The 17,614-nt window shown below is 35.7% G+C and overlaps 1 protein-coding gene across 1 annotated transcript; it reads right to left on the bottom strand.

Annotated features, from left to right (window-relative positions):
- Positions 1–2,336: 2,336 nt before the first annotated feature.
- On the bottom strand, positions 2,337–12,372 carry LOC132161353 (poly(rC)-binding protein 3-like). Its single transcript, XM_059571331.1, has 13 exons — positions 11,938–12,372; positions 7,761–7,921; positions 7,456–7,479; positions 7,261–7,293; positions 7,063–7,179; positions 6,833–6,964; positions 6,497–6,625; positions 5,983–6,129; positions 4,712–4,753; positions 4,363–4,438; positions 3,512–3,564; positions 3,240–3,409; positions 2,337–2,552 (listed from the first exon to the last, which is right to left on the bottom strand). Exons 2-13 carry the CDS (start codon positions 7,833–7,835, stop codon positions 2,498–2,500), a joined length of 1,053 nt encoding a protein of 350 aa, XP_059427314.1. The 5' UTR covers positions 7,836–7,921; positions 11,938–12,372; the 3' UTR covers positions 2,337–2,497.
- Positions 12,373–17,614: the final 5,242 nt, after the last annotated feature.

Here is a 17,614-nt window from a genome sequence, read left to right as displayed (position 1 = left end):
AAATTATTCACATTTTCTCAAATTCTGCAAGGGGTTCCTAAACTTCCGCATGCCACTGTATTGTTCAAAACTGTACCCCCCAAATGATTTGTGTGTGTTCAAAAGAATAAAGAAATTCATACAGGTTTGGAGCAGCATAAGGATGGATAAGTATGCAATGACAATTTTATTAAGGGAAGAACCATCCCTTTAATCCCTTTACCATAATTATCATAATTATTTTATAATATGTATTGTAAACAGCTTTCAATCTTTTTAATGCCAAAGAAGTTGATAAAAGATTTCAAGTTCTTTACATTCATTTTCTTCTCTCTAATCAGTGGTAGGTAACACAGGCACATGCTCCATTTATCTTCTGAATGCTCTGTGAAATCATAAATTAAAATGCAACTAAATGTGCTACCGTTACTGATATAAACTGACAAACAACTTTTTGACAGTTTTCCTTTAATTTTAAAATGGGAAATAGAGAGCCATAAGAGTTTAATACTTAATGTGAGAATACAACACAGTTAACATGGTTTACTGTACACTATACATTAGGCACTAACATGACCTGTAGGTAATCTTGATAATGACAAATATCTGTATTTTTAGAACGGTTTCATGTCTATAGTGCGAGCGCTCCCAAGGCAGAGTCATTTTACGGTTTTGCACTTGAGTGAATAAGCTATTTTAATCTTCTTGAAGTGTTGAAAAACCACTACTATCAAGGAAAATGAACAGCATCCATGTGAGATCAAGAGACTTTATTGAAAATAAAAATAATATGAATATGAAAATGAAAGCATTTTGTAATTTTGTTGAGCATTTTGTTGAGTCATTCAGCAGCAAACATAGAAACCAATGTTTCTTTGTGGGAAATACTAGTCTGTAGTCTGCATGGATTTTTTTTCTTCTTGTTTAATAAAACGAAGAAAAAGAAAAATACTAAATAAACCAAGCACATTAGTTTAATAAAAATACAGCGTCACTCATTTTGGTTTTATAACTGGTTATATGAGATGTCATACTGTATGAATGTTAAGACATTCAAGATTGCAATGCTTGTAAATTCATACCCTGTTGTTGGGGTATGAATATACAAAAGTCACTGTGTCAGTGGAGCACAATTAATGGTCTATTAGCCACTAGAAATAACAGATACATATTAAGTTACATAAACTCACTGGATTCCTATTAAGAACTCTTGCAATGCAGTAAAATGACATTTTATGTCACGTAAATCATCACATAAAATCTTAAATATAAGTCAACACCAAAATGCATACATTAAATAACTATACATTACATTTTAACTCATCAAAGCCCATTTCTTTGATATAAATAATAAACATTCTGAACCGAGAACTGTTAACACAGAGCATATACAGTAGATACACAGCTTGTGAATCTAACTCACAATGTAATCACTAGCTATTGAGACAAGTTTGAAAAGAAAACCTAAAGACCTTGAGCATGTGTTTTATACTGTAGGCTGTTGTTTAGAACTGGGTGTACATTTGACAAGCTTAACGGCAAATGACCTGTTAAAAAGTCATATCATTACATTCAAATCAACATCTATTACTTGCTTCCTTACTATATAATCACAGTTGCATTGCCAAAAAGTGTCAATTCTTCTGTGGTCCACTGATGAATTAGTTAATCTTACTTTTGTCTAGACTACTTATGTCTGACACTTTCAGTAATTCATATTATTGCAGTGCACAACACAGCATTAAACAAAGTTGTAAACAAAGTACATTGCTTCATGAAACTATCACAATTACTTGAAGCACAGTCTACATCAATAATGTTTAGCCAAGTAAAATGTCAAAAGTTAAACAATCAGGTCTTTTGTATCACACATGACAAGATCACCTGGTGTGTAATTGTACAAATGTTGAACAGACAATTGTTTCAGGACCAGAAGAAAAGAAAAAGGATATCATGCGCTGTATGAAATATATTAAGAAATATTTTTCTTACAAATTATAAACCAGCAATAAATCTACACAGGTGTGTATAATTAAAATTAACAGGAAATTAGATACCTATTTTTTTTAAACCACCTGTTTTACCACTTACTGAAGTTAAAAGAAGCATATTTTAATACAATTTATTGCTCACATTACATGTATGATAACTTGAATACATTTTTAAAGTACTGTAAAATATTGAGAAAATATTTAAATAAATAAGAGCAATGACAACTGCTAGACATTCAGCATGCTACGTTTCTGTGCTAAAACTCAAAACTATTATCTAATTAATAAGACAATGCATCATAATCTTGTACATAGACACAATTCCAAAATTTCCTAAATACAGGTTGCTTATTAGAATACTTTTGTTTTTCTGTTATTCTATGGAATGAATAAATTGAACTGGCTTAATTACACTAAATGTAGTTCTGCAATCTTGAGACACAAATGTCTGACTATATCAATTCCTAGGTTTTAAGAACACTGATGAGGCCAGAAACGTCTTCGAGAAAACAGAGCCTAATGTGACTTCAGGAGGTTGTCATGGTTGAAGGGTCAGTCCACATGGCTGCCACATCTCTAAACCTGCAGAAATAGCAATATGTAAGCATGTACAACATAAGAGTCAATAGCTTGGTTTCTATCCAAAGTTGCAAACTTAACTTATGCGCAAAATTGGAATATCGCATAAAACATTTGTGAATAAGCACCGTTTCCATCCAACAAGTCAAAGAGAACAAAATGATCACTTCCTGATAAACTGGCATTATATATCACTAAAAAAAGTATCATAATTTTTAAAAACAATAAATGACTTCCGCCTCAGAGCGATTAGATGAAACACAATAAATGGTCATTGCTTTCAGAGGTGGATGCCTGCTGTTTGGGGATGCAGTCGAGATCGATCCACTGTATAGTCAGGTTTTGCTGTCCCATAGCGCAAGTTTCATGACTTTTTGGATTCGCATTGGAGCAATGTATTCAGCAAATGCATATCAGTCTCCTATTATTATTTGCATTAACCCTTTTTCACACAAGTCAAAACCACCTCAAGCGAGCGTAAAAACGTTTTTTTTTTTTTTGCAAATTAAAGGGCTTGTATTCAAAATTCACAATATTACTGTTTTGACTTTTTTATGCTACATAAATTCAGCCTTGGTGAATATAAGACTCTTCTGTTTAGTTACAATTAACAATTAAAATTGTTAGTTTAGTACTAATATATATATCTGTTTTTACCAGTTACATGTCATTGCATGCTTTGAATCTCACCTGGCATTTATGAGGTACTGTGCCAGGCTGATGTTGGCAGGTGTTCCCGTAATGGTGATTTGACGGTCTGATGACCCCTCCATGGCATTAGCAATTTTGATCTGAGCCCCAGACATTTGACGGATTTCATTAATTTTGGTGCCTTGACGTCCGATTATACAGCCTATTAGCTGGAAACATACAGACAGATAGATGTCAGAATCAACGATTCTTCCTTAAATTCTTTTTTACAGTAGCCCAATGTATTAATGAAGACAAAGGACTATGCTCACATCATTTGGAATGGTGAGTTCATGAGTACTGGCCTGTGAACTGGCATCCACACCTAGAAACAGAAAGAGAGCCGAAGAACTGAGAAACACTGATTTTTCCCCCACAATTTTAGCCATGTTAAAACTGTACAATATAAAATATATTGTAATTTTAATGGTAAAAGACAAAATTTTTTATGGTTAAACATGTTAATTAGTTAACAGTAAGTTCCCTTGTACTATGTAGGCCTACAGAAGAAAAAACTGTATTAATGTAGGGACATTTCATGTAATTGTAAATACTCTTAATAAGTAAAAAAATGTCCCTTATACTTTACATTTCATATACATAACAATTTGTTAAAAAAAAGTAAATTGACATTCCCAGAATTCCCTATGTAATTCTTTAGAATTAAGTGTTTTGAATTGAAATAAACATTATACTTAGTTTTACTTATTTATTTATGTTTATCAGTCAGGTATATTTATTTGTTTATACTGAAAATGTAAGTTTAAAATGTAAGTTACGTACATTAATTTTTTTTGTTATTATTATTTTGTAAAACAAAAATATGTTGATTCTGGCAACCACAGGATTTTTTTTTTATATACATTTCCTATTTATAGTGTAGGACATTTCTTGATATTATGTCTTTGCCTGTTCATCTAAGGAATGTTTCTATCCATTTCTATACACTCTACAAAAGTTGTCGTTGGGTGGTATCTTTTCAAAAGGTACTAATATGTACCATTTAGGTACTACTATGCAACCCATTCAGGGGGAGAAGAGTGAAAGATAAGTGAAAGAAAAGTGAATGAAAGACCTACAGGTATATAGTGAAGGGTGTGTAGCGGGAGGGTTGGGTACGTACCAGGGAAAGCGGGGGTGGTCTGTCCAAGGGAGGTAAAGGGGGATTGCTGCATAGCCAGCTGATGGAGCTTTGTCAACTGCTGGGGGAGGGAGGAGGGTCAGTACACCTAAGAAGTTATGATTAAATAAAGGAATCCTGCTTGGACCTTCACAAACTCATCTAGACACTGAAAATGGGAAGCTGTGAGAAATCAAATATATAACTGTCTTTTATTAAAAACACATAAAATAGACCCATCTTTCAGCTGTATGGATTTTAATAAAGCAGGTCATGAAAAAGAAAAAGCAAAGATTAACAAGAATGCTACACTAAAGAGGGAAAAAGGATTTAGAAGGTACATTGTACTCACGTCTGGGTGTGGGATGGCGTATTGTCCCTGAATGGTGTAGGCCTAAGGTAGAGATGGACAGAATCTTCAGTGTACATAATGGTCAATATCAATGTACAAATTGACAATATCAATGTCAATGTACAGAAGTATGTACATAAGCAATTATTTTTATTATCATTTTTTTAATAATCGCTATAATAATGTTTAATAATAATCAAATATTAAATGTGGTATTTTTATATTTAATTGTATTTAATATAAACATTTTAACTCCTTTTTAACATGGATTTCTAAGGAGACTGGAACACGAAAGCACCCAAACAGAAGTTAGAATCCTTCACAGTGCCGCTCATTCGTTACTAAAAAGGTGGATATATGGTGAAAAACTGTACTGGACATTACATTTTACGGTAGTACACCGTTTTTGGAAGTTAAGAAGAATGTATAATTTATAGTAAATAACTGTAAGCTGACATCCCCAGAATTCCTTGCATTACATTTCAAATTTGATGTTTTTGTTGTTTTTGTTGTTATTGAAATAACAGTGTTTCTTAGTTTTTTCTTATCAGTTTTGTACATTAGGGTTTTATGTTACATCTAATGTTGTTAAATTAATGTTTAGTGCATTATTTCAGTTTCATGTGTGTTCCCATGATGGTGTTTAGTGTTTGTGTGAATTACACTGTGCCCCTTCTATATTTGTTAATAGCTGCTAGTGATGGGCTTTGGTTCATCGTGACTTTCTCATCAACACCTGCTTTTGGTGGTCACCAGTGTATTACAAATGTACAAACAGATTTCAATAGGTTGTTAAACTAACATTATATCAGTTAATAATGAAATTACGGTATTTAAATGTAAATTTAAGTTAAAACCATAAAAACTAAAATGTTGCCACCATATTTTTTACGGTAAAATTCTGGCAACCACAGCTGCAATTTTTTACTGAATGTTACTTTATTTTTTTGCAGTGTATGAATTGCATTAAAATGTAACTGCATTTCTCTGCTTTTTGTTATTTTTTATTTCTTCAAGTAATTAATTTATCCAAACATACTATAATTGCATTTTACATTTCTCACCTCAAGAGGAATATGTAGAGTTGTTTACAACTTAGAATTACATATCATAAGACTTTATAAAAAAATTTCTAAGCAAAAAGATAAGAATTTATCTAAGAAAATGGCTCACGTCCCACTAGTTTATTTTTATATACTAGTACTACTGTATGTTTGTATGTACTGTACTGTATGTCTGTAGATGTAATAGTGTATTTGGACCATACTTACAGGCAGAGGCTGATGCTGCAGTAACAGACTGAGGTTGGCTGTGGCTGGTGCTGTCAGAGTATCTGCTCTTACCTGGCCCCCAGAGAAGATGACTGGTGCAGTGGCAGGCTTTGGCCTGTATGGAATTGTGGCACCTTTGGGTGGGGACTGGCGAAGGTCAGTTGAAATCAAATAAAGATACAAAAGACGAAAATTAGGAAAAAAGTGAGGGCAAATTATAATAGAATGTAGAAGAAGCAGTAGATGCTTATAGGTTTGACATTAATTGATGCTTGAGGTTTATGTTGCAATATTTGATATATACAGCACGTGTATGCATGTGCTGATCAATGTTTGGATTTGATCTGAAAGTGGATAAAGTGTTAGATTTCTATTTCTTCATTACATTAGCTTTTTGCAGCTTGAGAATTGTCCCCAGAAGACAGAAAACCATTCAAGCTTGGAACAACATGAGATTGAGAGTTGGGCGAACTACAGTATACCTCAAAACATCTGGCTTTTTTCTATTCCTTACCTCCAACATGACCACACAGATCTGCTTCACACACTGGATAATGGCCTCTGGAGCACCTGAGATAGTGACTGCCCGCTCAGTAGAATTGGGTAGCATGTCTCCAGCCACTTGCACTTGAGCCCCTGTAGACTGAAGACCAAGCACAGCACATTTATCCAGGATAGAAACCCTTGGAACAAAGCAATACCATACTTCCTGTTTAATCCAAATAAAAAAGTATAATTTTGCTGTTGTCTTGGAGTAGTAATGACATTCTGTGCATATACTGTGCATTAAAATAATTGCTGCAATTTATGAAATATGTGGATCATAAAGAAATGATAAGATTGAACATACCTCCCTCATCTCCTTGATCTTGGAGCCTCCTTTCCCAATTAGAGAGCCACACTGACTGGCTGGCACCACCAAACGCAAAGTTACTGGAGGCTTACTAGTAGCCTGGCTATTGGTCATAGAGTTAATGATATCCTATGTAGAATTAAAACATCAATTACTAGTACTGTTACAGTTTAAATTGATTTCTTTCGGGGTTATACTAACAATTGTATTAGAAAAAGTTCTCATACTTCCTCAAACTTATATGCAATCATTGCAAAGGCCTTGAATATGGCATCTGTGGGTCCTGTGATGGTAACAATTCTCTCTGGGCAGTTCCCCTCTGAAATATTTATGCGTGCATTACTCTGTAGAAACAGTTTGCATAGTTTGTTAATAACCATGTTACACTCATCACAGCAACTAACATTATTTGTAACGTTACTTACATCCTCACGCATCTTCTTCACAGTTTCCCCTTTCTGTATAGAATAATTTAATTTTTGATTAAATGCTACAATTGTAAATTCTAACATTCTAACATTCTAAATGTTACAATTCATGCAGTACATTCAGAAAAAAGAGCATTTTACAAACTCAGGTATTTGTAAGCATTGTCTTGGTGGCTGAATGTGCATTTTTACCTTGCCTATAATGCTGCCAACCTCCTGCAGGATACAAAAAAAAAGATAATGTGTTTATTTTACTTTTATTGCACATTCTAACTAAGACATGGGTGCATAACACAAATAAATATGTGAAACCAAGTAGCATTAAAACATTTTCTGTGATTGGAAAGATCCTATGAGATTAGGAGAGACATTTTTGTCCTCCTACATAATAAAGTACTATGACCACAATCTGTTCTTTATGACTGGTGGAATGAATACCATGCTGCAGTAAATTGCGTATGTGGAAGTTTTTGATTCGAGGCATGTTGTTCTTTTACCTTGCCGTGCATGAGGAGTCTGATAGTCAGAGTGACATTGAGCCCTCCTTCAGACTGAACTTTGTTGGGCTCCATGGTGAAGATTCAGGACTGGTTGAATCAGTTAGGAACTCACAGGAGCAGTTTAGGAATGCAGGGGCCAGTGGTCACCACACAGTCACCTACAGATTTGAAAGAAGCAAACAGAGCATTCATTAAAATTCATATTTTAATTTTGAAACACAAGCAGATTAAAACCCATCAAATTAGTATAACTAATTTCATTTTTTTAAGAAATTGGTTACCTCAATCCATTTAAGGTTTAAAAACAAATAGTAATGTGTAGTGTGGACTTATTTAATTTGAGCTCACTGAAAAAGAGGAAAACCATTCAAATTAAAAATATTAAATGAACTAGTAATAGCGCATATTAATGTGATAACATAACTAATCAAGAGACTGCATTATGAGCAAGTGTAGTTACTGGTTTTTAAATAAACGAACATAAATATTAGCTTACTATTCACTGGCCCATTATCAACCAAAAGGCTCTACTCTTCAGCACAATTGTAACCCCCAAAACTCAGAAGCAACGTACCCATTTAAGTCCCAAAATAACAGAACATTGAACACTAACATATATCCCCTATAATATTTTGCAAATACACATCATTTAAACATTGGGACAAGCTGGGAACTAGAAATCTACTGTAACTCATTCGGTTTAAATCCCTCTTGATTTAATCAGTTACTGAGTTCACATAACATTTTCTGTTCAGTTAAGTAATGTTTGAGTAAAATGCACTTGTTCCATTTAGTAAATATGATTTTAGATTTCACATTGTCAAAATAAGAGAAACAAAGGTTGCAAAAGTCAAGATTTGGTTGTTTAGCATCAGAGATTAAAATACACTGAAAAATCGAAATAGCTATTTACGAAATCAGTTGAAATAAAAACGATTTACAAATAAAATGTATTTAATTAGATCATAGTAGATGCTGTGCCAGTAATGCATTTTGCAAGGCTCTTAAGAGCATAAAATATAGCATATATTATAGTCGCTAATTAAGGGATCGTGTGCATTACAGTAATATTATCAGACAGTCAGAATTTATCAGCATGTCAGGACATAATTATCTTGTAGCTGCATCATTTCACAGCTTAGGTGACTGGCTCAAATAAACAATTAATATGTACACATAATAAAATGCTGTCTTATTAGAAATAAGAGAGAATAGACTGTTAAAAGTTTTCTAAACTTAATGTACAATAAATTGCATATCCAAAAAAATTTAGATTGTTGCTCTGTCCATCTCAGACCAGCAGGCAGAGGTAGCAGGGCACAGAGTGAGATGGATGAGATCTGCAGCCAGATGTCCTCCAATCTCCCACAGGATGTCAGATTACATAAAGACTTTAATCCAGATTAACAACATCCAGGGGTTGGTGTCTAGTTTTAACAGAAAAAATAATCTACAGAAATCCACTACGATCAGTGCCAGGCCTAGAAGACCAGAAACTGATGGCAAATAAATAAACCTCATTGGTTATATAAAAGAAGAGGATGAAAGATATGTCACAGTAGAAACAGTTCACACACTGATGTATTCAATTCTCAAAAGCTCAAGATATTTGTGATGAATTCAAATCTTAAAAGCTTAAGAGCATGTTGAACAGAAGATACATTTTTGAAGAAGAGATATGTTAACAGTGGGATTAGCCATTAATCATGAGGGAGGTTTATACACTACACAATTTCATAAGGGCCAATAAGGCTGAAACAGATGGCATTATTTCGCGCCAAGGGGATCATAGATGAATCAGGTCTTATTCTGAAATACTTTTGCATCCATAATGCCTCAGAGGAAAGGAGCGTGGATAGGAGCCTTGTTTTTGCATTGTTATGTCTAATTAGAGTTTCACTTCTGTCTGATGTGATGAGGTCGTGTAGAAAACAAAATGGCCACATATGGCACCGTTTGAGGCATGTTTGCTTCAAATTAGAAAACTCATCTTTTCATCGCTTCTACACATGAACACACAAACACACACTTATACAAAAGTTCATGCTTTAATAAACAGATGTTTAAAACAATGCTAAATCCAGATTCCTTTTTTAAATAGTAAGTACAGTAGTTATAAACAGATCTCACTGACTATCACTGAATACAATATAATAATTGATTAAAAATTCAACCATGTATAGTCTACTTTAGCTACTGTAGTACTTACAGTACACTGGTGGTACAATACACATTACCTGAGGTGCTGTGGCCTGCACATTACAGTATGTCCACAGTTTAAATATTAGAGCACCCCCACTAATTTCAGAAGCACCGACAGTGATTTTGGCCTGTGCGCAGCATTGAAAGAGAAGCATTGCTCATGACATCTGATTGGGAAAGTGGGTCAAGCTTTCTACTAAAGAGCTTCTGGCCTCTTCCTCTGTAGCGGCTATCAAATTAAGCACGCTTTGTGCATGGCTGAGCAATGCTCAGAAAAAGCTCCCCCCATTTCCATTGCGCATCTCTGCACGGCGCTCAATGTAGAAAAATGAATTGTTATAGAAGAGAGTCTTCCCTCTCTGCATTGCGACTGAGGTTTTAGTTCCAATAAAGAGTGACGTCTCTTATTTAAACCTACTGAGGCATAAACTGCATTATATACAGAAAGAAGATATTAACAATCAATCCATTAAAGAGAGACCACTTTATTTGTATTATATACATGTCCATTTTTATTTGTTTTTAGTAACTTGCTGTGCTGATTTGCAACACATACTGTATAAAGGTGAATTATTTTATTTATTGTATAAAAAAATATTTGTATTATCGTCTTATAATATCACATTGTGGAAACATATTATTTTTGTATGCTGAATTTCTAAACAATAATATAGGAATAAACAAGAGTTTATTGTGATTGAAAGCAAAGTGACAGCACTTTGTGGAAAGGTGGTTTAAAGTTGATAAACCTACTCATTAGTTTGATTTTCAAAAAGAGTCACAACAAAACAAAATAATTTTCTCAAACTTGTGATTCAGCCAAGAATTACAAAACGTAGCTAACATGTATCTTCAATGATCAAGGTTCTAATTCCACCATGTCACTCTCTCTGTAATGCATTCTCTCAGTTTGATAGTTTCTAACAGTGTAAAATAATGAAAATTATTCCTAATTTTGCAGTGGTCTATCGCTTTTTTTCTAGCCATTGTCAAACAAATATTGCAGAGGAGGTTCTGGTAAAAGACATAAACCATTATCTGATTAAAGAAAAGTTACAAATGTAATTTTCATGCAAAGACATTGCAAACTGATATACCCTGTGCTGCAAATTAATAAGATGTCATTTACTTCTTTTTTATGTAAATGTTGCATATTCACAGATTGCCAAAATGGCTTTAAAATTTAAATCCCCTAAAGAACCACATATCCTGAATCACCCTAGTAAATACAAGAGAATGAATTGATATTGCTGTTTTATGATGATGATAATCAGGATAATGACTGTACAGATATTTTCAGATCTGATCAAAGTCAATTCCGTGGCGCAGTGCCACCTCAACTGTCTGTCACATACAAAGACGGTGCAGATATCCATAGACAAGTCTAGTGGTAATTGCCCAATAATTAAATTATCTTACATAAGCTCAGTTAAATGTACACATTGTTGTGCAGACAGCAGTAAGGAAGAAATAAAGGGCATCTAATTGACCGATTTTTCCAAGAGATAGCAACACTTTCTACAAACACGCATTGCTCTTTTGTATTTGTTTAATTAGGTGTAGTGACTCATTTAGGAATGTCTGTGAGAATCAAATCCAACCATTTCCAAACAATGACCAGCAATGTTTAAACAATAGTTGTAGCGATTCATGAATTAATTATATGTTTGACCTGCGGTCGGCCTCGAAAACAAAACTAGTTTCAAAGCAGATACGTTAAAGGTTTCGTAGATCAACATCTAGACTTACATTTTGTAATGCTATTTATAGTATGATCAGCCAAAATTATGTATAACGTCAACTTGTATATATTTTTTTCAGTCAAAGTAATACAAATACATGTTAAGAATTTTTTAATTTTCCATTGCCTTTCAAATCTTAAATGCATATAATTATGAAAATTCAGAACAAAACATCCTTCTGAAACATTCTCAGAAAACAATAATAATAGAAGCTTGAAAAGAGGCTTTACCTTGTGTGCTAGTGGAAACAGATGGCCACCACTTTCGACGTTTGCGAAAAGATTAATAAAAACAGGACGACAGGCAAAGGGAAAATTATTTTACCCTATCTTCTCGGTTAACTCAGATTGAAAGGTGGCATCCAATTGGCTAGAAGATGAAGTCATGTGAACACAATGTCACAACACGTGACTTTCTCATGAAACAGAATGATGGCAAAAGCGCAATTGGACTGAAGTGATTTTGGGGTTCGTTTTGATTTTCGGACAGTGTTGTGAAATGATGAAAGCAGGTCAGGAGACCATGGGCGAAGGGGCACAGGGGTTTCCCCTCCTGCGAGATATCCAAATCTGTCCAATGAAACACCCTGGCGATCCAGCAAAAACAATTGGATGATGCTCATCTGTGTCATCCATGTTCTTTACCCTGAGGGCGTCCCGGTTATGGTGGTAGATATTTACTCCTACAATGAGTAACAAATCACCTAATCACCCCCTGCCCCACATCACCAAACAAAGCAGTTTTTCAAACCAAAGGTTTAGAGTATAATAGGTACCAACTTCATGGCAACAAGGACCACTTCCCTAATTGAAACTGATAGGGTATTTACATCTTTACATTCTATAGCACTTTAAGACTGTCCATTATTTTATGTTTTCGCCCCAATGTACCCTTCTACACTTTCAATTCTATCCCCCAGCCAGTCCAGAATCACAATGAGCTTTAGCGTTCTCCTCCATGGATTAAGTGACCCAGAGTAAATCCATTGCAATGTTAGGACAGTTTGGAGGGATTATGCTTCAGTCATTATGACTGAAATGCTTCGTTCAGACAGTCATTATATAAATATTCTCCATTCTTGTACTTATATACCCCCCACAAATAATGTGTTTTGGTTCCTATTTCATTGTAATTGCTCAAAAAACCAAGTGACTGTATTTTATTCCTTTGGGATTGCTTAAGCTCTTTCGTAAAAACACTCACACTATCTTTATTATTTCATGTTAGACTTTCATGTTAGACTTTCATGTTAGTTTTTTCATTGTAAAACTTTTTACAGATTTGTTTCTGATCTTTGGTTGTTACCATAAATGAGGGTGATATGCAGCCTGCTGTCTATTCAATGGCCCCTGGGAAGATGACACAAATAGAGCATTAAATTTGTTCCACATTGAAATGGGCAATGCAGTGAAGCTCCAGACTGTTGTGAAGAGAAAAGCTGCCCAATCAAAAGAAATAAAGTTCATGTTCTGGCATCTTTGGTGTAAACTGCCATTCAAGCACTTTCCAACCCCCTTTCTCTTCAGAGATATTGGATGCTAAGACTGTATCTGGACTGAATGACAATTCGGATGCCCAGCACTGGGTTAAAATACTAAGTTAAATCTCTGCAAATTTAAAAAGGTATCTTTTGAGGTTTATGATAACTTTATACTTTTCAATACCGTAGAAAGAGCCCCTGAAAATTATCATGTATTTTGATTAACAAAATTTCAGTATGCGCATTTGTTTGATTTGAAGTAGGGGAAATCAAGGATGTATGCAACTATTTTTTTATTTGTTTGTGACCCTGGGCCTCAATACAGTCACAAGGGTCAATTTTTCAAAATTGAGATTTATACATCACCTGAAAGCTGGATAAATAAGCTTTTGGGTTTGATAGGATAGGACAATATTTGGGTGACAAGCAACTATTTGAAAATCAGGAATCTGAGGGTGCAAAAATTACAAAATACTGAGAAAATCACCTTTAAAGTTGTCCAAATGAAGTTCTTAGCAATGCATATTACTAATCCAAAATTAAGTTTTGATATATACAGTAGGTATTTTACAAAATGTATTCATGGAACATGATCTTTACTTAATATCCTTATGATTTTTGCCATAAAAGAAAAATTTATAATTTTGACCCATACAATGTATTTTTGGCTATTGCTACAAATATACCCCAGCGACTTAAAGAAAATTATGTCATTAATGACTCACCCTCATGTCGTTCCAAAACCCTAAGACCTCGGTTCATCTTCGGAACACAGTTTAATATATTTTAGATTTAGTCCGAGAGCTTTCTGTCCCTCCATTGATAATGTATGTATGGTATACTGTCCATGTCCAGAAAGGTAATAAAAACATCATCTAAGTAGCCAATGTGACATCAGAGGGTCAGTTAGAATTTGTTGAAGCATCAAAAATACATTTTGGTTCAAAAATAACAAAAACTACGACTTTATTCAGCATTGTCTTCTCTTCCGGGTCTGTTGTGAGCGCATTCACAACACTGCAGTGTAGTGGTGTCCGGTTCGGGAAAGAATAATTCGATTTAACTGGATCTTCTTGAACCAGTTCACCAAATCGAACTGAATCGTTTGAAACGGTTCGCGTCTCCAATAAGCATTAATCTACAAATTACTTACGCTGTTAACATTTTTTAATTGGATGACACTCCCTCTGAGTCAAAATAAACCAATATCCTGGAGTAATTCATGTACTCAAACAGTACACTGACTGAAAACAGATGCAACAGGTTCTTGACTCGAGAACGAGTCAGTCTTTCGTTAGTAATCTGGCTCGGCTCGGTGTTCATCTTCAGTTCTCTCTTTACAGCAGTACTGTTTGAGTAAATTCATTACTCTGGGATATTGGTTTATTTTAACTCAGAGGGAGTGTCAGCCACGTTAAAAAAGTTAACAGTTTAAGTAATTTGTGGATTAATGCTTATTGGAGACGCAAACCATTTCAAACGATTCAGTTCGATTTGGTGAACTGCTTCAAGAATAACCGGTTAAATCGAATGATTTGTTCGCGAACCGGACATCACTATACTGCAGTGTTGTGAACGTGCTCACAACAGACCCGGAAGAGAAGAATGAATAGCTGAATAAAGTCATAGTTTCTGTTATTTTTTGACCAAAATGTATTTTAGATGCTTCAACAAATTTTAATTGACCCTCTGATGTCACATGGACTACTTTGATGATGTTTTTATTACCACTGTGGTTTACACAGATGCCTCTACCACCGACTGGGGGGCCACGTACAAAAGGTATGCAGTGTCAGGGGTTTGGACGGGCCCCCAACTGCACTGGCACTTCAACTGCCTAGAGCTGTCACAAGCTGCTCTCACCGGAGAGTGGAGACTTCATCCCCAACTGATCCAGCTGATTTGGAGACATTTCAGAGTCACTCGGGTAGACCTTTTTGCCTCTCCAGAAACCTCTCACTGCCAGTTGTTTTACTCCCTGACTGAGGGAACACTTGGCACAGATGCACTGGCACACAGATGGCTGCGGGGCCTGTGCAAGAATGTGTTTCCCCAAGTTAGACTTCTTGCACAGACACTGTGGAAGATCAGGGAGGACGAGGAGAAGTTTCTGCTTGTGACGCCCTACTGGCCTACTCGGACCTGGTTCCTGGAACTAATGCTCCTTGTGACAGCCCCTCCCTCTTAGATTCCTCTGAGGAAGGATCTACTGACTCAGACACAGGGCACCCTTTGGTTCTAGGTGACCTACCCCAGGAGGTAGTAGACACCATCACTTCAGCAAGAGCACAGTCTACAAGCGCTTATGCCTTGAAGTGCAACCTGTTCATCAAGTGGTGTTCTTCTCATCAAGAGGATAACCGTAGATGCCTGAGCAGAATCATACTGTCCTTTTTGCAGCAAGGGTTGGGTTGAAGGCTGTCTCCCTCCACCCCTAAAGTTTATGTTGCTGCGATTGCTGCATATCACAGAACCGTGGAAGGGAAGTCAGTAGGGAGGCATGCCTTTGCATGCATTTTTGGTCGCCGAATCATGCTTAGAGTTTGGGCCAGCTAACGCCCATGTAATCCTGAGGCCCTGGCCCGGCTACGTGCCCAAGGTTCCTACTACTCCCTTCAGGGATCAGGTAGTGAACCTGCAAGCACTGCTTCCGGAGTAGGCAGACCTAGTCCTAGCTTTGCTTTGTCCCATCTGAGCCTTGAGATGGTACATAGACCGGACACAAAGCTTTAGGACCTCAGATCAGCTCTTGGTCTCTTATGGAGGATGGCAGAAGGGGAATGCCATCTCTAAGCATAGGATGGCTCACTGGATAGTGGATGCCATCACCCTGGATTATCAGGCACAGGGTGTGTCCTACCCTCTCATGTTGCGAGCTCACTCTAATAGAAGTGTTTCATCCTCCTGGGCACTGGCTCGTGGGATCGCTGAAAGATATTTGTAGAGCTGCGGGATGGGCGATCCCCAACATGTTCGCTAGATTCTTTAGCCTTCATGTGGAGCTATAGTATCCTCCTGTATTCTCACTTCAAATGGGTAGAAGCACTGAGAGGCCTCGGTTTAGTGTCGGCTTGCTAAACCGCTCCAGAAAGTCTCTATGGTAGACCCTGTCAAGCTCCTCCATCTCCTCTCTGACATCAAAGAATAGAACATTGCAAAAACTGTAATTTATGCAGACTGCCTACAATATAAGCTGTTTTTAGACTAACAACAAAGTTTTGAGTTCTGAAATTTACAGGATGTTTTTATAGCACAATGACCTCTTACATATCAAAAGATCAAGGGAATTTTGGTTTCTCAGTTCATGACCCCTTTATTTAATTATTGGTTGCAGGATGTGAGGAAAATGTAGAAATAATTGCCTACCCTAGATATAATGTCAAGTACAAAGGGTGCTATTTTCACAATCTATCGTAATGCTGGGGTACGTTATAACAGTAGGTTGAACGGGTTGTAACAATTATAGAAAACAGACAACAGGTCATATTTTGTACACACATTTATTTTGTTTTCATTTTATTTTGAAATTTTAATTTTAGACATTTTAATACAAACACTTATTCTAAAGCAGATAACTTGGAAAAACAAATATGTAAAACATGGGCTAACAATTAAAACAACAAAGTAGATAGTGTGTGTGTGTGTGTGTGTGTGTGTGTGTGTGTGTGTGTGTGTGTGTGTGCGCGCATGTAAGTCAAATACACTCAAAATTGTGTCAGTTGTGAGCTTTTATACAGTCTGATCTTGTCATGATATGACACTTTTAGGGTATTATTTGAAGTCATTCATTAAACAATATAAGGTTTGAAACTTTTCAGGACCAGTATAGTGGTACTAAATGTAATGAATGCATGATAGGTCAGCATAGTCTTTATCACAATACCCACCCTGTATTGCCCCCAGCAAGGAGAACAGCCTCTATTCAGTCATCGACAGGCCCTGGTACACATTATTTCAGTGATCTGATGGGCCCAGAGAGGCGTGAAGGACAGAGAAGGATCCTATAGGCAAACTAAATACACAGTACAGGCCACTATCTAAAGTGGTGTTACAAAATAGTCTATATTGACTACCGGTATATTGTAATTAACAAAACAGATTTATTTCACTAATGAAAATATACCTCTGATGAGTATTGACTTTTGTAGACATGTGTTATACAGTCATGACATTTCATAACCGTTGTTTTAAAAGAACAGATACTGTAGTGTGGACAGTGAGCCTGATGCCTATGAAAGTGAGGAAAGGTGGAAATTCTCCAGTTTGGTAAAATACCAGGTTTCGGACCAAGGTTGATGCTTAAATTAATAAAATAAAAGTGTACCTATTTATTTCAATCCTATAAATCCCACAGTATAATATTTTATATAATATTTTATACACATTTTTAAAGCCTTTAAATTTAATAAATCAACATAATCAAAACT

The sequence above is a fragment of the Carassius carassius genome, chromosome 17 (genome assembly GCF_963082965.1).
Source record: "Carassius carassius chromosome 17, fCarCar2.1, whole genome shotgun sequence".
Taxonomy (NCBI): domain Eukaryota; kingdom Metazoa; phylum Chordata; class Actinopteri; order Cypriniformes; family Cyprinidae; genus Carassius; species Carassius carassius.
The sequence above is the reverse complement of the archived record's forward strand: the minus strand, read 5'-3'. Positions and strand labels throughout refer to the sequence as shown.

Excerpts from the sequence above, each read along its gene's own strand:
- LOC132161353 (XM_059571331.1), bottom strand. The coding sequence starts at position 7,835 with ATGGAGCCCAACAAAGTTCAGTCTGAAGGAGGGCTCAATGTCACTCTG. Across the intron at positions 7,294-7,455 it reads TTGGCAGCATTATAGGCAAG|AAAGGGGAAACTGTGAAGAA; the intron begins GTAAAAATGCAC and ends TATTCTATACAG. Across the intron at positions 6,130-6,496 it reads TCTGTGTGGTCATGTTGGAG|TCCCCACCCAAAGGTGCCAC; the intron begins GTAAGGAATAGA and ends GACCTTCGCCAG.